This window comes from Penicillium concentricum (assembly GCF_028827145.1).
Source record: "Penicillium concentricum strain IBT 3081 chromosome Unknown utg000002l_segment0_segment0, whole genome shotgun sequence".
In the NCBI taxonomy this organism is placed as follows: domain Eukaryota; kingdom Fungi; phylum Ascomycota; class Eurotiomycetes; order Eurotiales; family Aspergillaceae; genus Penicillium; species Penicillium concentricum.
The window spans coordinates 7,835,214-7,853,959 of NW_026622755.1; the positions used below are offsets into that span (position 1 = coordinate 7,835,214).

Consider the following 18,746-nt stretch of genomic DNA (forward strand, 5'->3'; position numbering starts at 1 on the left):
TTAGGCTACGTAACGCTTAAAATGATATCTAAAGAGACAGAGATGTTATCTTCCAAATTTGGAACGTCCCTACCTACTGTCATCTTGAGCAAGATGAATCAAAAGGCTTACGTCGAGGACAGAGACAGCATACGCTGCTCTCGTTTTATAATATGACCACACGGTATATACCGTAACTCTTTCAAGACGTTTCAAGCTGTCTTGGGAATAAAGGTGCAACATAACTTAGTGTGGAAAAGGCTTGCATATAAAAAGGACTAGAAGTACAATACAAAGAAAAAGCCATACATATACACACCCTCAACATAGAAATCCTAATATCCCTCCGCATTCTTCATCAAGAACGACTTAACAAAAGGCAACCGATCAACGACGCCGAGTCCAAGACTGCGCGCCCAAGCAACAGGCCCTTCACCAGGAACATTATACATTTTATGCAGGAGATCGCAAGCACCCCCGATCTTCGCATTGGGTAAGTACCGCTCACTCGAGTATCGCTCGAGAGTAAGCAAGTCACCGATATCCATACCATGCGAAACAGCATACTGAATAGTCTTCGAGAGCGAAGCAACATCCGCCAGGCCGAGGTTAAGGCCCTGCCCCGCGAGGGGATGAATAACGTGTGCTGCGTCACCGACAAGCGCAATACGTGGCGATACATACTGCGCCGCGTGTCGGAAGCGAAGCGGGAAGGACGCGACTGTTCCTGTTTGCACGGCTGTTGCTGGGGGAGGGATCTGGGCTGGGATTGGGGTGTGTTGAGCGCGCCAGGCGAGTTCGTCTTGGTGGGAATGTGTTGAATCGGAGGATTGAATTCCCATCATGTAGGTGAGGTCTGTCATGTCGAGACGGAAGGCTGCATTGACCATTGCGAGGAAGGCCGGGGTTGGGAGGGACTTTAGGTAAGCGGCGTTCTCGGGGGTTGTTGACCAGACGAGGGTTGCGTGGTTGTTTGGCAGGGGGAGGAGGGCGATTGGGCCGCCGAGAGATGGGAGGAAGCGTTGGTAGGCTGTTCGCTTTGAGGCTGGGAATGTTTGGGTTGCTGGTTCGGCGAGAGCGAGGGTTGCGACAATACCGTGGCGGCCGTAGTCCCAGCCTTGGGTTGGGATGTCTGCGAAGGAGCGGACGGGACTGTTGATACCGTCTGCGCCGACGAGGAGACGAGCGGCGATGCGCTTTGGTGTCTCTGTTTCTGCAGCTGGGCCTGTGGGCTTGACGGTGAGGACTGGCCAGGCTGAGAGGTCGGGACCTTCGGGTTTGAGGTCTGAGCCGTTTTCGATGGAGGCGACTGTTGCGTTTGAGAAGAGGGAGAGGTTCTCGTCGCCTGAGTCGGCGATTCGGCGTAGCAGGGCGCGCACTAGGTTTGCGTTCTCGGTCATTGTTGCTACAGTGCGCATGTCTTCGAATGGGGATGTCTCCATTGACCAATCGAATGATATTCGGGATCCGGTTTGGCCGTCCCAGACCTGCATGTCCTGGTATTCTTGCACGCGGTTGACATCGAGGTGATCGTAGGCGCCAATGCTACGCAGGAACGACACGGTCGAGGGGGTCAAGCTGCTGACCCTGTTGGAGAACTGGGACGGTTCGAGGTCCCAGGCTTTGGCTTTACGGAGATCTTGGCTCTCGATAAGGGCGACTTTGAGCTTTGCGGTAACAGGTGATGCTCCTATAGTAACATTGTATCAGTATATGTCTTGGGTATCTGCGTTATGTTATACATACGAAGTGCGGCCAATAACCCTAGGCCCGCGGGCCCGCCTCCAACGCAAACTACGTCGTAGAGCTCAGGGGAATCGGATTTAGACGCAAATCGCCGCCGACCGGCGGTAATGCCATGCCGGCAGGTTGGGCAAACATACGGCCGAAGAACAGCTCTGGAGATCGGACGCATTGTGTTTGGTGATTGGAGGTTTGATCGGATGATCGAAGATAGACATGCAGTGCAAACAGTACAAACACTATTAACCCGCATACAGCTCCAGGGCATTTATACGAACTCAAGGCCCTTCCTAGTAGTAGCTACGATCAATGTCAAAATGTCTTCTAACGAGGCGTAGATCCTGGGTGATTGCCATTGGAATCAAAGTCCGCAGTCCGATGGTTTGATGGACCATGTACGAAAATCCCAGCTCTTAACCTTTCAGCACATGAAACTTCATTTGATCGCTATTTTTACTTCATCTGCTATTGAATTTGACTCGCCAAGCGGCTGCATATCTGAAGAACTGAAAAAGTATGATGGTATTGCGGGTATGAAACATGGATAAGCTAGCGAAAGTAACAGACATGAACAGCTATATCAGACTCGGTCCGGATAATGCCTCAAGCACGCTCAGACTGAGATAGCTAAACGGCTCCGATAGCAGCCGCGTCAGAGTCATGTCCGGGCTCAGCTTCACCCTCCATCTCTGCTACAAACCTCTCCCACGTAGAGAGCACGCCCTGGTAGAACTCGATGTGCGCATCGGCAAAAGACCCGAGTCCATCTCGGAATTCAACTGCCTTGATACGTTCGAAATCTGCGACTTCGCGGATGACCTCCTCGTCGAACATCTCAGATGTAGTCTTGGCGGACTCAACCTCGCGGGTCAATTCGTCAATGCGGAGCTCTAGCTTCCGTACACGCTCGCGGCGGGACTGTTCGTGATCGACGCCGCGCATGTCCTCCATTTTAGAGCGGATGAAAGATGCTGGGGAGGATGTGAGCGGGTTTGAGGCGTAGTATGCACCTGGGTTGGCAGCCAGAGAGTCACGTTCGGTCACGGCTTTATTGCGGTAATCGACCAAGGCCTCAAAATCGAGCTGTTTTTGCTCGCGTGTCTTCAGCAGGGACTTGAGGGACATGATATACGACTCGGTATCGCGCAGCGAGCCCAAGTAGTTCTGGTCGGTGTGGTCCTTCAGCCCGCGCATCCCGCGCGCGGTCTCTTCCACTGAAGCTGCAAAGACCTGTAGTGGCATCTCAACAGCAGGCTCTAACGGGACGAGTTTGCGGAACTGTGTCGCCAGCTCGGCATAGTCTGTCTCTAGATCGGATTCGCGCCGCGCAACCCGTGCCACAGTCTTCTCCACATGTGATAGGTCTTCGTCCAGCTTATCAGCCTTCTCTCGCACCTCGATAAAGCGCCGGTCCGGCTTGTGCACTTTAGAGAAGGCGTTGACAAAGGAATCTGTAAAATTATCAAAGATACCAGTAGCCGCACCATCTGACCCGGTATTTGTTGACACCCGTGTTGAGTGCAGGCGCATATGCGCATTCCAGTCCGGCGATTCCAAGAAGATAGTGAGAAGAGGCGCCCGCCGAAGCACAGGGTGAAGCGTCAGACGTTTCAAAAATCGATGCAGCGACCAAGCTCGTCGCGTTGTAAACTCCGGCCCGAACCGGTCTCCCCGCACGTACTCCATCTTGTGCTTGTCCGGGAGCGGCGGCACCGCGCATGCCGGGTATTCGCGATAGAGAGTCTTGTATAGGAAGTAGAAGTCGGTGTAGCGCCGGCGAACAGTAAATTCGGGCTTCTGGAAAGATTTAAAGTCGGTCTAAATATGTCAGTCATGGTCCGTTGGAGATACAGATGTCGAGAGGTCTAGGCAGCAGTTGCACCTCTACTCCCCGACAGTATATGCAAAGAAGAAAGCATACATGTGTGGTAACCAGGTACGAGATATATGCGTCTTTTGTCCCGTCATTTTCTTTCAGCGGAGAGTCAACTTGGCACTCAAGAACGCCATCGCCGATGCCCGCCAGGTCGACGGCGTCGGCTAGCGGGCCGGCTTGGGGCTCTTCTTGGGCGGAACTCATTCTCCGCTTGCCATTGGAGTCGTGGTGAGTTTCACTTGGTTCTGCAGCATCTGTACTTGCAGTTGTGGGCCGTGAGACATCACTGTCTGGATCGTGCTTCCAAGACACACTGTCAAAGTCGTCATGTTGATCCATCGTGGGGGTTGTCGGTCGGCCGTGGTCAACCGGCTAATAGTTGTTGAAACCCTAGTAATGCTGAGAAATCGATATTTGCAGGAAATGTTTGATCAAGGGTGATAGGGACTGAAGGGCCAAAGAGGTGGAATGGAGGGGGAAGTTTGGAGGTTGGAGCTGAGTTCGATGATCGCCGTTCCCCAGGGCGGAGTTCCCGAAGCGGAACGTCATCATCGCATTATTATTAGAATCAACAGTCTCTGCTATTTATCTTCATTATTCTAGTTCCTTGAGAATTGCTTCACATCTGAAATTATCTTTGTATGCACAGCACGCTTTTGAATTTCTGTCAAACGGTAGATATACAGACAGACCCTAGTATCTCTGCTCCGTCTATTCCTAGTGACTCTCCAATTCAACCAAATCAATATAGCATATCGACAACACCGAACAAGATGCAACATGACTATTGACATTAGATTAGGGTTTTTCCTGATGGGGGCCATCGTGGGACGTTCCATCTTCGCCGCCCTTTTCCTGGATATTGGCCAGCCCATCACGATACGGCTCATCATCATCATCACTAAACATTTCCTCGTCGCTCTCTCCGGCAAATGCATTGTAAAGCTCACCACCACGACGCTGTGTTCGACCAGATGCTCCAGTCATCGGCTGGATCTCATCCTCATCCTCAATCATTTCAAATTCGTAGTCATCGTGAGCAGTGGTACGACGACGCTTGACTCTCTGCAGCTGGAAGTAGACACCCAATCCAATGAAGAAGGTAATGATCATGGCCAATGATGCATAAATCCAAATTTGTGTACGCTTCGAAGCACCAAAAGTGGGGAGGTAAGAGGATATATAGCCTGAATCGGTGGAGGAAGGGGACGGTGTCTCAGCTTCACTACCGCTAGTGCTGGTGGGCTTCTTCTCATCTGCAACTGGCGCCGTAGGCTTCGTGGCTGATGGCTTTGCGTTCACAGGCCGGTCGTGGTGGTCGTCCGGATTGGCGGGGGCTGCGGTCTTTGTTGGGGCTGGCGTAATGCTAGTTGTGGCCACAGGGGCATCCTCGTAGGAATGGTCGTCGTCATGCTCATCGGGCAGGGGGTGAAGCTTTTGTTTAGCTCCGTCGACGGCCTCACCCCACAGATTGAGTCGCCAGTCAATGAATGTGCCAGAGTGGTCATTGACATTGGTGTCTTTCACAATGATGGACCACTCGCCAATAGGAGATTCACCCCTAATAATACATTAGCAAAAGCATATACCATGGGGCTCAAAGGGCAACACATACCAATGAGCAACAGACATGAAAGTCCAGTCCTGATACCCAACCGCCATCTCATCCTTTTCGCGGGAAACACTTAGGTAGCTGACGATTCCAGCAGGGCTGTGCATCTCAACGCTAATATCGCCGCGGCGGGTGTGATTGACATTCATGGTCACAGTGACATGTTCCAATTTGGCGATGTTGGCCTTCTTCAATTGATCAGCAGTCACTTTATAGTGACTGAGCAGACCCTTATCACCCTGAGGAATGACTTGATGGACTCGCAGCCATGGCGAGTGGAGCCACGCTTGGGGCTTCACGAGGTCCCAGGTCTTAGCAAGCTGTACCATGGTATATGTATCAACCTTTCCAAAACCCCAGTCATGGCTGAACTTGCGGCCAGAGGGTAGGACCTGCCAACTACCGTCGTCCTCGCTCACGGGGACCGCCGTCTCCACCATCAAGTATTGCAAATCACGCCAGGTGAGCTCCGGGCGTGCGCTGAGCGCGAGCGCCACGCTACCTGCGGCGAGCGGACCAGCCGCAGAGGTGCCACCATGTCCAGAGAAGCACTTGTTGGCACCCACGTCGGTAGTGTGGATATAATCACCGGAGCCACTACTGTATGCGACCACAAGTTGGGCCGAGCATGACTCGGAGTAACTGGGGTGTTTCCCTTCCCGGTCAATGGCACCGACTGTAATACTGTAGATACTATTGGTATACCCATCGAAGTTGCAGTTGTCCCCGTAGGCTGCACCGTTACCGGCAGCGAAGACAAAGACCGAGCCTTTACCCCCTCTTCCCTTTTGGACACCGTTGGTCATGGCTCGCTTGATCAAGATTCCAGGCGCATCCATAGTAGCACCATCGTCGATGGGGCCCCATGAACATGAATATATGTCATTCTTTTGGTAGGCCCAGTTGATAGCCGCCGCTTCATCGACATCATCGATAGCCTTAGACAAGATCCGGATACCGGCTATCTTGCTATCGTACGCAACACCGACTCCACAAACATCGTTCTTTGCCGCCGCGATCTCGCCGCAGCATCGAGTACCATGCTTATCTTCAAGCAGACGAGGGCGGGGGTCCGGGAGGTTCTCGTTGAAATCCCAGGACCCCTCTGGGAGGTAGTTGGGCTTGAGATCGTTGCTATCCATGTCTAGCCCATCGTCGACAACTGCAGTGGCGACGCCCTTGCCAGTTATTCCCTCCAACCACAATCCTGTCACATTGAGATCGTGTCCGGGTTGCAATGTGTTGACAAGGTGCCATTGTTCTCTGAAGATCGGGTCAGTGATCCCTAGGGCTGACATGGCCTTCTTCTGGAAAGCAACGACCTGCGCATTTTCCCTTCTCTTATCCAGCGATTTGTAAGGTACAGAGACTGGCGGGAGTCGTTTCTGCAGTCGTTGTCTTGCGGGAGCAATCTGATGCGACCACAGGATCTTGTCTAGGGGATCATCGCTTGTCCCCCGCTCATCGATTCCGTCCCGCCGCCGGAGCTTTCGCCTGGTCCGTAAATCATTCAACAAGGTATCAAACTGAGCCGTCTCTTCGCGAGGTAATGAGAAAGTGTGGTGGCCGTCTAGTTGGCCAATCTGGCCCTCGTGGCGTGCGCCCAGGACCTGTGCGATGTGGGAGGGAGAGGTGGTCTCGTCAAGGTGGAGGGCGAAGAAGTCACGGGTTTCTTGAGAGCGAGGGTGTAGGTTTGCGGACACAGCACCAGCAAGGCCCAGGGTGGCGGCAATGCCACTGACAATGCGCATGATGGGGAATCGATTGTATTCGATGAAAGAGTTCAAGGGAGGGTTGGGGTTCAAGGTATCTAGCAAGCGGGTGCCATCGACAGTTCCGGACCGTTGAATGGCAACTCGATGAGTTGTAAGGGGTGTAATTGAGCAAAGAGAAAATAAGCTCCAAGATGTTATTTTCCAAGGTTCCAATAATTAGTTGTTCAGAGGAGGTTGTAATAATGCGAGATACAATGTTCCAGGCAAAATAGGAGGATCGTCAGAGGCCACTCACACGGGATCCTATTGAGTCTCGATTGAGCTTGACTTAGTTTATTCGGTGGAACACAAGTCCTTTTTTTTTTTTTCTCTCTATTAATTATCAAAGAAATCTTGGAGCGTAAGGCCACGGGTTCTACTCTGTCCCGCATATACCTTGCCTACATAGGCCAGATACCAAGATGCCTAGATGCCTAGATGCCCAGGTGGCTTATTTAGTTACGTAGTAGGTAGTGGACCCCGGGGATACAGCCATAGGAATACGTAGCGATCGACATGTGCTAACATAACGGGATATCATATTATTGAATTGACTGTGTTGTACTCAGTATTTGTCTATCAATTATTTGGGATCAAATGGCTTAAAAAGTCCTTACATGAACGTAGACTTCATGGCTTTCCATTTTCATTTCGAAACTTGCCGCTTTATGCTGCGTAATATTGAGCGTAAGATTGAGCACGCTAGTACTGAGTATGGTGACCTGGACTGAAATCTACTAAAGCGGCACCTGATATAAGCTACATCTGTAAACAGAACAGCTACTTCTTATACTTCCTTAGATATCAATGGATGTTATTTATGTGCAATATTCATGTTCTAGGTAGCCGTGAAACGTTCATTGTATCCAAGGAATTCATCTACATCTACATACATATATGTAGGTGCTCAGATTCTAACAATAGCTCATTCCAGTACCCGTTACTTAAGGAACATTTTATGCTTAATTCTATTCTTTATTTGTTTATTTCTATACTTCGATATTTCATTTGATATATACTAATTATAGGTCCTACAGTATTTTCTCCAGAAGCCCTTGACACAGCCTTCGTATGACAGCCCCGCGCGAAGGCTGGGGATAACCAGCCACCGGGATATCGGAGGTATAGACCTTGCCTTGTTGGTTGGATTTTATTGAAATCTTTCGCTTTTCTTTTCTTTTCTTTTCATCTATCCCATTGACACCCCTTAGTGTTTATCTTTTTATACCGACGCCCCTGTCACCGTGTTGACATATACCCCTCCGCCCGGCTTGTTTACCTGCAAATCAGCTCAGGCCATGGTGACCCTGCGTTAGGCACCAGATCAAGTCGCATTAAACCCGTTTCATTTATTTCGAGGAAAAAAAAAATACGTACGGCAATTTCCCCTAAACCTGCTCGTATTGCCTTTGGGACTGACATTAACGATAGTTCCAGCTGGGTTCGCAATTGCACATACTTGGCAACCTATCTACGCATTTTTTCCGATTTCTTTGAGTTTGGGCGCAAATACACAGCATCATGGCCGCTACGGCAATGCGTGGATCGCCCGATATGGCAAACGGCAGTTCTAACCCCCACATTGCCAACGGAGCGCAAAGAGCTTCAGGAAGGCGCAATCGCAAAAAGGCTCCTTCCACAGAAAGTTTTAAAAAAGAGGAACATGACGACCCGAAGACATTTCATAGAAGGGATGCCCCTCCGTCAGGGCAACTAGACAGGTCTTTCTCGGCTAGAGCCCGAAATCAGCCCGAGGGAAACCTGAACTATACAACCCGCAAGCCAGTTCCTTCATCAACCGAAGAATTATCAGAGGAATCTACCACACCGCGAGGTATTCCCACAAAGCCCTTTTCTCCAGAACCCAGTGCAGACATGCCTGAGATTCATGTCCAGTCACCACCGTCTGCACCGAGTGTGTCCTCGCCCCCGACTCGGTCCAACACCACACGCTCGGTCTCCGCCAATGACTCGCGGCGAGAGTGGGCATACGAACGATCGCCTCTTCAAAAGTTGGAAGTCACCTTGACTGGAATCAGCAAGGAAGAGAAGCGGGCACGAGTACAGCAGGCGGAAATCAAAGCTCGGGAGCGCATTGCGCGCAAGAAAGCCGAACAAGAAAAAGCCGAATTGATGGCAGCAGTGGCTCGCGAAGCATCGGCACAGCACGCGCAGCCAGAAAGTCAACCACCCGCCGGCGCGGCCAGAAGGAATGAGCAGAGAGATATTCCAATTGGTGATGGCATGCGAAATGGACATGCGGCTGCACCACCACCACAGCGACAACCAGAAAGCACAGCTGTGCGTCACAATAGGGAAGTTTCAACAAATCCTCAATATCCATATATTCGTCGCCCCGAGGATCCCCAATATACAAGTGCAGAAGCCGCTATCCCATCAGCAGCCAAGATAGGCAATGTGCCTAGACGATCGGTCACGGTGAGCGGACCTGCTGCAAAACAAGCACGTCCCAGCAATATCACCCACAGTCGCTCGATGTCTCAAGCAGGTTCTCGGCCTATGCAGGCTCCTCCTGCCCTAAGAGCAGAGACAACGAACGAACTTTTAACAGCACCCCGTGCACCTCAGGATAGTGCCGAATCGCAGTCCAAGCCCAAGAAACAATCTGTATCTTTCAACGTCCCACCACCTACGCCCCCACCAATCTTCGAGTGGAGGAATGCACAGCCTGCTCGGCTTGCAGCCCCCGACTTTGATTTCCAGAATTTTGATATGGAGCGCAGCAAAGCGTGGTGGGAAGGTGGTGAAAGCAAAGATCGCAGAAAGAGCAGGGCTCTTCCTAAGAACTACAAGTCTCCTGCTCAGAAGTTGACAGGTAAGATCCTCCGTTATTCTTGTTTCCAAGCTACATTTTTTGCCACAAAATTACCGAAATGCATTTACTAACGCCCACTAGGAGTGACTGACCACAAGAACTTCCAACCTAGCCTCTTCTTGCGATGTGGGCCTTTGTTACGATATACAGGCATCAAGCGAGTCCAGGTTGATGGAGCCAGTGGCCCTATTGACAAAGAGATATGGCGAGGCTCTATCATGATAGTGACTAAAGATTCTCGCTCCTCCTATGACACTCCGCCTACCCTGAGGCTATTCTCTCAACCGATGGATCTTCTTCCTCCTCCACCCGTGGAGATCAGCCATGAAGATGGAGTCCAACTGGCTCCTGAATATGTCGACCCAGCAGCCGGACTCATGAAAGTTGGCCGTGATGGGCGGCCCCTTTACGTCAAGCCAGTGGAACATGTCGAGGAGCAAGTCGACCTATCATTCGTCGAGAACGACGATGGCATCTACGAGCTCTCACCTAGCATGATCGACTATACCAGCGAAGGCCTCAAACAGCCTATGCCTTCCAACCGGATGCATGCCGTCGACGGCGAGACGGCGGATCTGCACCGAGACATCCCAGGAGCCCGTCTGTACGCTGATGCCGCAAGAGATATAACATTCTGGCGATTCAACCTAGAGGTTGAACTCAGCACAAAGCAACAGCGAATCGCCTATCGGATCAACCAGGGACCTGCCTTGGGATTCTGGGTGCCCCCGGTTGGAGAATCCATGAACATCATGTTCCACAGTGGTAACGGGTTCAGCCCCTCTGTGGACTCTGATCGAGTCTGCGGGCCCGACCCGCTTTGGCGAGATATTCTGAATGAGCATCAGACTCGTCCGTTTCATGTGATGATTGGTGGAGGCGATCAAATCTTCAATGACTCGGTTATCACAGAGTCAACGTTCTTCCAGGAATGGATTAAGATTAAAAACCCCGCCGACAGATATGGGGCGTCATTCACACCCGAGTTCCGTGCTGAATTGGAGCAGTTCTATCTCGAGCGCTATGCTGCGTGGTTCTCCCAGGGCCTCTTCTCGTTGGCGAACTCTCAGATTCCCACGATCAACATTTGGAACGACCATGAAATCTTTGAAGGCTTTGGTTCTTATCACAATGATTTCATGCAGAGTTCTGTTATCTCCGGGATTGGAAAGATTGCTTTCAAGTATTACATGCTGTTCCAGCACCACAGTGTCCCCGACGAAACCGAGGCAGATGAACCCAGCTGGCTCCTTGGTGCTCATCCGGGTCCATATATCGAGCAGAAAAGCCGAAATCTCTTCATGTCTCTTGGCCAAGGAGTTTCATTCTTGGGTCTTGACTGCCGCACTGAGAGACGGGTATGATTACTCCAATTTTCCGACTTGTGGACTATACTGACATATTCTTGCAGAGCAATGAAGTTCTCAGCGAAGAGACCTGCGATTTATTGTGGGACCGCTGCCACAGGGAGATCATGAAAGGAGAGACAAAGCATTTGATCGTTCTTTCAAGTGTCCCTGTTGCTTATCCCCGAGTGGTATGTAATCTGATTGTTTCTGCTTTTGATTGAACCTTAAACTAACGTTGATTCCAGGCAATGCTCCGCAATTTCATGAACAGCCGCAAGTCACTCGGCAAGGCTGGAGTACTTGGTGGGCTTGTAAATCGATCTGGCGGAAACGTGGAGGTCTTTGATGACCACTGGGCTGGCAAGCACCTCAAGTCCGAGCGCACATGGCTGGTTGAGGATCTTCAGGATCTGGCCGCAGAGAAGTCAGTCCGGATCACAATACTCAGGTAAGACCAGGCATTTTGCTTAACGGCAACCCATATTTCAAACGATAAAAACTAACCTAATCCTTCAGCGGCGATGTCCACCTCGCAGCAATTGGGCAGTTCTATTCGAATCCTAAATTGAATATCGCCAAAGACCAGGATTATCGATACATGCCGAATGTCATCTCGTCTGCTATTGCAGACATTCCGGAAACCGATCTAATTGCGGATATGCTCAACAAGCGGAATACAGTCCACCACATGGACTCGAACACAGATGAGGATGTTGTCCCCATCTTTGCTCAGGATGTGAATGGCAAAGCCCGAAACAACAAACGATTACTACCTCGGCGAAACTGGTGTTCGATTCGTGAGTATAAGCCCGGATCCACTCCACCGGATACACCTGAGTCGGAGATAGAGACTCCAGAACCTCGGCCAAAGAAGCTGCAGCGAACATTGTCCCTGGGTCGTGGAGACAAGGGGATTACCGGGAAGCCTGGTATTCTCAGGCGCCTGTCCACCCGTGGGCCACCTCCTACAAGGACTATGAGTTTCAATCGAGGCGACGAGGCTGCTTTTAATCGACGTGCAAGCGTTGATGGGCCCGCTCAGCCCCACGAGAATGGGGACAGCTATTTCCCAGGGGCCGGGGCCGGAGCACCTCCACGACCTGGTAACTTCCACCGGCGACCAACGAATCTTAGTCAAAAAGCGGCAAAGAAAGCTGCCAAGCAGGGCGATGATGGCGCAGGCGCCTACATCAATCTCGAAGGCGGGCTTGCCATCACTTTGAACCTCGAGATCAGCCCACAAGACCCATCAGGTGTCACCACACCCTACAAACTGCTCGTTCCAGCACTGTACTACAACGGCACCGAGTATGACCCGCCCCCAGCGCAAATTGTCAAGGGCTGGAGAAAGTTCCTGCCTCGCCGCAAAAAGAACGAGGGTGAAGCAGATGCACGACCTGAAGCCGAAGAAGAGTACAGTGATGACGATGAACAAGACGATTACGAGGACCACGACCTTATCAATAATACCCGGGCTAACGCCGCCACTAGCCAACAACATCAACCACAGTATGAGGGATATCCTGGGAGTGAAGAAGAGGATTTTGATTCTGAGGGCGAGGTCCCTCAACGTCTGCCACCACAAATGATAGCTGAACACTCCCCCAGTCCTGAGGAGCATAGCCGTTCACGAAAAAAGAAGTGGTTCGGCGTAATCTAATGTACTATGTTGACACTATTGTGTCAGCGATGTTGGCTGTGACATTTTCTTTTTGCGATCTGATGATTTGTATGTATTTTGTTTTGTTTAACATATGATTCCCCTAAATCCAGCGAGGTTCAATCCGACATGTTCACATATTTATCCTATCTGATCTCAAGTAAAGCCGAAGTATACAAATTCGGACCGGAGGGAAGCGCCTCGGCTGATGTGATGAGATTACATCAGCGGTCTCGACCCCACACGTGACCTGTGCTTAGAAAGCCCCGGAGCCTCGATGCTCTGATTCAGCTTTGAATTGCATTGAAATTGCCTTAATTTGCCTAGTTTTGTCTAGTTTAAACAAAATTATCTCTAATCTTTTATGGTCTGGAAACCTCGGAAAGACAAAGAAACCAATCGCATTCTATTCCAGTCTCTCTGATCTCTGTCGGTTTATCAATCAACTTCACCTAATCCCGGTCTCCACTGCCCCTCCGAGAAAAGATATTATATCTCCCTCCCCCTCCTCTTCCCTCCACTTCTCATAAACACCTTCAAGCTGTTTTCTTCCGCCTTTCGTCGTTTTCCTTCCCTTCGATCCATTGGATTGACTGCCGCTGCGGCCACTACCGTTCATCAACAATCTCCCCCTCCGGCCTCGGTCTTCTCTAAGTCGTTCCCGACGCCGTTGCGCGTCAATTCCAACACCGCCAGAATGGTGCACTCTAAAGTAGTCGGTAAGTGGTTTCTTAAGACTAAATGATCTAGATCACCCAATTTCCTCCAATATCAGAGTCCTAACCGTTTCCCCCTACAGTTATCGGCTCCGGCCCTGGTGCCCACACCGCCGCTATCTATCTCTCTCGCGCAGAGCTCCAGCCCGTCCTCTACGAGGGCATGCTCGCCAACGGCACCGCTGCCGGTGGTCAGCTCACGACCACCACTGACGTCGAGAACTTCCCCGGATTCCCCAACGGCATCGGCGGCGCCGAGCTCATGGACAACATGCGCGCACAGTCCGAGCGTTTCGGCACCGAGATCATCACCGAGACAATCTCAAAGCTTGACCTCTCCTCCCGCCCCTTCAAGATGTGGACCGAGTGGAACGACGACGAGGGCAGCGAGCCCGTCCGCACTGCCGACGCCGTCATCATCGCCACAGGCGCCAACGCCCGTCGTCTGAACCTCCCTGGCGAGGAGACCTACTGGCAAAACGGAATCAGCGCCTGTGCCGTCTGCGACGGCGCCGTGCCCATCTTCCGTAACAAGCCCCTCTATGTTATTGGCGGTGGTGACTCCGCTGCTGAAGAGGCTATGTTCCTCGCCAAGTACGGTAGCAACGTGACTGTTCTCGTTCGCAAGGATAAGCTGCGTGCCTCTAAGGTCATGGCTGACCGTCTCCTTGCTCACCCCAAGTGCAAGGTCCGCTTCAACACCGTTGCCACTGAGGTTATCGGCGAGACTAAGCCTAACGGTCTCATGACTCACCTCCGTGTTAAGAACGTTGTTTCTAACGAGGAGGAGGTCGTTGATGCTAACGGTCTTTTCTACGCTGTTGGTCACGACCCCGCCAATGCCCTTGTCAAGGGCCAGGTTGAGCTCGATGACGAGGGATACATCGTCACCAAGCCCGGTACCAGCTTCACTAACATCGAGGGTGTCTTCGCCTGCGGTGATGTTCAGGATAAGCGTTACCGCCAGGCTATCACCAGTGCCGGTATGTTCATACTTCAATGATTCCATTATCGTAATTGCATTTTGCTAACTCAATATTCTAATAGGATCTGGCTGTGTCGCTGCCCTCGAGGCTGAGAAGTTCCTCTCCGAGACCGAGACTCACGAGGAGGCAAAGCCTGTTCTCTAAATACATATACACACCTTTTCTCCCACTTTCCTCCCATTTCTCGTCATGATACATGAAAACATGATATTTGGCCCTTGTATCGAGGATTCTGCTTGCTTCTAGACTTATATCTGTTTTATGCGATATCTCATTTCTAAATTCCCCGTGCATATTTCGATGGGATTTCCTTATGCCTTTTTTTTCTTTTTCTTGTTCCCTGTTTCTTTTATCCATGTCTTATGGAAGAGGAACCATGTCTTATGGAAGAGGAAATCAAGTGGTCTTTGTTGGTTCAATATCAGTTGGTCTGCTTGGGATGCCTATACTCATAGAGATAGAAATAGAAAAAGTGAAGCTCCCATATCATCTTCCATACCCTTACAAGGTTCTCTTACTTATCTACATAAGACCATTTGAATTAAGACTGTCATCCATTGATATCAATTAAGGCTGAAACGATACTCATAACAGCACGTCTCTTCAGAGACGAATTACCTTCTTTCCCTTGACTGTCATCTACGCAGATAGTCTACCTACCGCCGTAAAAGACTGATAAATCCTCATTTTTCAGACTTTAAAGCAGGCACAGCATTCGTAAACGCAGTAGCAAGAACGGGAACCGACGACGCACTTTCAGCAAGATAGTCCGGCATAACCCAATCATCAAATGGGTTCTCCGAACACCAGCGATCCTTAACGACGAAAGTTTTCCGCTCCCACTCAGCAATATCAACCTTCCACTTATCCCAAGCCTCGGCATTAGCACGACGGTTAACCTCCGTCTGGTCGAGGTAGGGCTTTTTCTCGGCTGGGGTCGCAGAGCGCCACATCTGGCCCAGCGCGGCACGGATCTCGTCGCGTGGAGCCTTTGCGTTGGGGTTGTTTGATGCTGTGCGGCGGGCTTCGTCGCATTGGTCGCGGCAACGCCCCCAGTAGTCTTTTTGATAAAAGAGGAAGGGGTTTAGGCCTGATTTTGCGGGGCGCGGTGGTGCGGAGCCGAGCTCAGCGTAGATTGTTGTCCATAGGGCTTGGTCGTAGGCGTCGCGGCAAGACTTTTCGGTTGAGGTTGGTTTACGAGAGGTGGAGGTTGAGGCGGGTTTTGATTGGGTGATTGTTGGGCTTTCGGTGGAGGAGAGGGATGAGCTGCCTCTTGTTCTTGTTTTCTTCGTGATTGGGCCATTTGGCGTGGAAGATTTGCTTCGGGTTACTTTTGACTTCTCTGGGACCAGTGGGTGAGGCATTATGATGGGTCCGGATATCGGCTCGATTATTTCTGATGCCGCACGAAGGCCTGAGAGGTATGCTCCGTGGACGGTTGCTGGATGGGTGCCGCAGGTGGCTTCGCCGGCGAAGTGGAGGTTGCCGATTGACCGGGCCATCAGGTCGTAGTCGTCTGGGAACGCTGCTGCAGCCACGTAGGAGTAGCTGCCGTATGTGAATGGGTCCTGGCCCCAGCGGGTGATGATAGTCTCCAGGGGATCGGGAACTGTAGTGTGTTTGAAGACGTTTCGAAGTTGGCCAGTGACCTCCGTGATTATTTCTTCGTCTGATGTAGATTCTGCTTGATGGGCTGCATCGCCAGCCATGAGGGCAATTAAGCATGGGAGCCCAGTAGTCTTCATGACATTCCAGAACAGATAGAATCGACCGCGGTTTGCCGCATAGTCTTCTTGGACCATAGAAGCAGGGTTATTCGGCTCACGGAGTAGGCCAAACATATCTCGCTTGGTGTCCCAGAAAGGCTCTTCGAACACCAACACGACCTTGTTCATTATTCCGAACCCCAGTCTATCAATTGCGCCACGCTTCCAGTCCGGAAGAGATGGCTCGAACTTGATTTTTTGCTGCTTCAGGACCCCGAGAGAACCGGTGAAAACAACATGATCTGCCAGGAACTGTTCTCCATCCTCGCACTGGACAACTGCCTTTTGTTTCTTGTTGGACCCAGTTGTGTCGTAAGAGATATCGGTGACAATCTTGCCAGTACGGACATCGAGCTTTTCTGGCAGCATGTACAGCCCGTAGGGTAGTTGCTGGTAGCCACCAATGACCTGGGAATGTTCACCCTCGAACTCATTTCCGATGTCCTGGTCCCATCCCGACAGGCTAAGTCTGTTCACGTTGGTTGCATTCGCGTACTCGAGGTTGGCAAAATGCCAATTCATCAACCGCATGTCCTTGGTAGTCACCGGAAGCATGTTTCGGTACTGTTTGACACCCTCATCCATCACTGCACCAAGAGTCTGCGCCTGAGATGCCTTGGAAATCTGGTCCAGTTCAATGGTGTCGTTAACGGTGTATCCTGGGCTAAGCTTCCATCCAGTTGTCTGGCAGGTCAAGGCTGCCGGGTCATCTTCCGAATTTCCCGCTAGATCACTCGCCACATCGACGGATGGCTCATTTTCTGCAGTCTTGTGCTTTATTCCTCGCCGAACCCGCTTTGTTGGGACCAATAAATCTATTGTCCCAGCTGCCCTCGCCTCTTCGTACTGTCGCACAGTGAGCCCGTCATCTACCACCGATTCGCGGCCCGCATCGATCATCTCGCGATTTCCCTCAGCGGTTGGCGCAATCTTTGCTTTGTGACGATAGAATCCGGTTCGATCGAGCAAATCATTGTAGAGCTTCTCTGCCATCGCGTCCTGGACCTCATTCACGGGCGATCCATCAATATCGTAAATCGTCGAAACATCCCGTATCTTGTGATAGTGGAGTGCCAACTGGCCACGAACTATCTGGTCTAGCGGGTTTCCATGATCGAAGCCGACAATAATCTGAGCACCCATTTCTGCCTTTGGAACAAGCCCGTCAGGCAGGCTTTCTGACTTGAGACTGTGCAACGGATGTGAATAAATGCGTCCACCGACTCTTCGACGTCCCTCGAGGACAATGACTCGGGGCAAGGTATTTGAATCACGATACTGGCGGAAAAGACTCTCCAGTTGGCGTGCACAACCCAGACCTGCCATTCCAGCACCGATTACAACAATTGTAGGTCCTTCTTTTCGTCTTCCGCGTTTAGGTTTCACCGGGGCCAATGGAGCCTCCACGCAGCCGTGATTGATGTAGCCATTTCGAGCGAGCCAGTCGTAAGCAAACGAAGCCAGATTCATCCATCGGTAATCTTTGGCACATCCGAGTGCTTCTTCCCTGGTGACAGCCACCATGGGATTTCTCCCCCAGAGTAGTAGTATTCCATTTCGTATGTTGAGGTAGATTGTGACGTGAACATGGCAGAGGTGGTCTTGTAAAAATTCTTGTTCTTGTCGGTGTAGAGCATACGGGTTCAGTCGTGATGCGTACGCCGCTCTGACGCACTGCTCACCGTAAACCGAGGGGTGGATTTTAGATGGGATGGACGATCGAGGTCGACATTTAGACATATCAACTTTCCCGCTGTCCAGTACATTCGGTCCAAAGACAACTGACTGTATAGGAAGAGATTGTAGGGGATTGGGAGGAGGTGATGTAGATGCTTTTAGTTCAAAGGAAGATGTCAAGTCGGTTGAGGTTGTCGACTCATTCGGGGTAGTGCTACTCCCACCGGCATACAGCCTCTCCGCTGAGCCAACAATGTGGGATCCATCAGACAGGAAGGTCTGTGACTTGGGGTCTTGGTGTTCTAGATTTCCCAAAGCAATTGACGCTGAAGCTGCTTCGTAAGCCTTGTGCGTGATGCGCAGCCGCTTCGCAGGAGGTTCAGATAGCTCGGTCGGTTGAGATAGAATGTGTTCTTGGTCCTGCACCGTTATCTCGGGATTTGGGACATATTGATTCATGTATGAGTCTTCACCCGTGGGGTATCCGGTCTGGAACCTCAAGGACGCTGCACCAAACCCATACATGTTGATACACGGGTATCTGCAGGTAGATCTCCAAAAGAGTGTGTCAAGGAAGATAGAAAAAGAAAAGAAAGAAAATTCCACGTCCAAAAAGACGTGGTTTGTGAACTTGTAAAGTCGAAGATGTGATGTCGACAGTCCTTTCTATCCCGAGAATGTGTGGATATCAAATATTCAGGCGTTCACCCATGATATGGTCATAGGTATTCGATCTGCACAAGCCGAGAGAACACAGGCTGAATTAGTGGATCAACTGGGGTTATGTTAGAT

At 51.0% G+C, this 18,746-nt stretch overlaps 6 protein-coding genes across 6 annotated transcripts; 2 read left to right on the top strand and 4 right to left on the bottom strand.

Annotated features, from left to right (window-relative positions):
• Window positions 1–314: 314 nt before the first annotated feature.
• Window positions 315–1,894, bottom strand: N7517_006707 (putative ubiquinone biosynthesis monooxgenase (Coq6); the record flags this gene model as incomplete). Its single annotated transcript, XM_056724437.1, has 2 exons — window positions 315–1,669; window positions 1,726–1,894. The coding sequence occupies 2 exons, from the start codon at window positions 1,892–1,894 to the stop codon at window positions 315–317; spliced, it is 1,524 nt and encodes a 507-aa protein (XP_056580687.1).
• Window positions 1,895–2,349: 455 nt separating this feature from the next.
• N7517_006708 (sorting nexin-4) lies at window positions 2,350–3,937 on the bottom strand (the record flags this gene model as incomplete). The annotated part of the gene is made up of 2 exons (XM_056724438.1): window positions 2,350–3,540; window positions 3,644–3,937. 2 exons carry the CDS (start codon window positions 3,935–3,937, stop codon window positions 2,350–2,352), a joined length of 1,485 nt encoding a protein of 494 aa, XP_056580688.1.
• Window positions 3,938–4,396: 459 nt separating this feature from the next.
• kexB (kexin kexB) lies at window positions 4,397–6,961 on the bottom strand (the record flags this gene model as incomplete). The annotated part of the gene is made up of 2 exons (XM_056724439.1): window positions 4,397–5,159; window positions 5,214–6,961. The coding sequence occupies 2 exons, from the start codon at window positions 6,959–6,961 to the stop codon at window positions 4,397–4,399; spliced, it is 2,511 nt and encodes an 836-aa protein (XP_056580689.1).
• A 1,524-nt stretch (window positions 6,962–8,485) lies between these two features.
• N7517_006710 (uncharacterized protein) lies at window positions 8,486–12,809 on the top strand (the record flags this gene model as incomplete). Its single annotated transcript, XM_056724440.1, has 5 exons — window positions 8,486–9,800; window positions 9,882–11,158; window positions 11,212–11,337; window positions 11,395–11,597; window positions 11,666–12,809. The coding sequence occupies 5 exons, from the start codon at window positions 8,486–8,488 to the stop codon at window positions 12,807–12,809; spliced, it is 4,065 nt and encodes a 1,354-aa protein (XP_056580690.1).
• Window positions 12,810–13,506: 697 nt separating this feature from the next.
• Window positions 13,507–14,667, top strand: trr1 (thioredoxin-disulfide reductase TRR1; the record flags this gene model as incomplete). The annotated part of the gene is made up of 3 exons (XM_056724441.1): window positions 13,507–13,528; window positions 13,609–14,508; window positions 14,573–14,667. 3 exons carry the CDS (start codon window positions 13,507–13,509, stop codon window positions 14,653–14,655), a joined length of 1,005 nt encoding a protein of 334 aa, XP_056580691.1. The 3' UTR covers window positions 14,656–14,667.
• A 527-nt stretch (window positions 14,668–15,194) lies between these two features.
• On the bottom strand, window positions 15,195–18,479 carry aof2 (putative lysine-specific histone demethylase Aof2; the record flags this gene model as incomplete). Its single annotated transcript, XM_056724442.1, has 1 exon — window positions 15,195–18,479. The coding sequence occupies one exon, from the start codon at window positions 18,477–18,479 to the stop codon at window positions 15,195–15,197; it is 3,285 nt and encodes a 1,094-aa protein (XP_056580692.1).
• Between the last annotated feature and the right edge of the window lie 267 nt (window positions 18,480–18,746).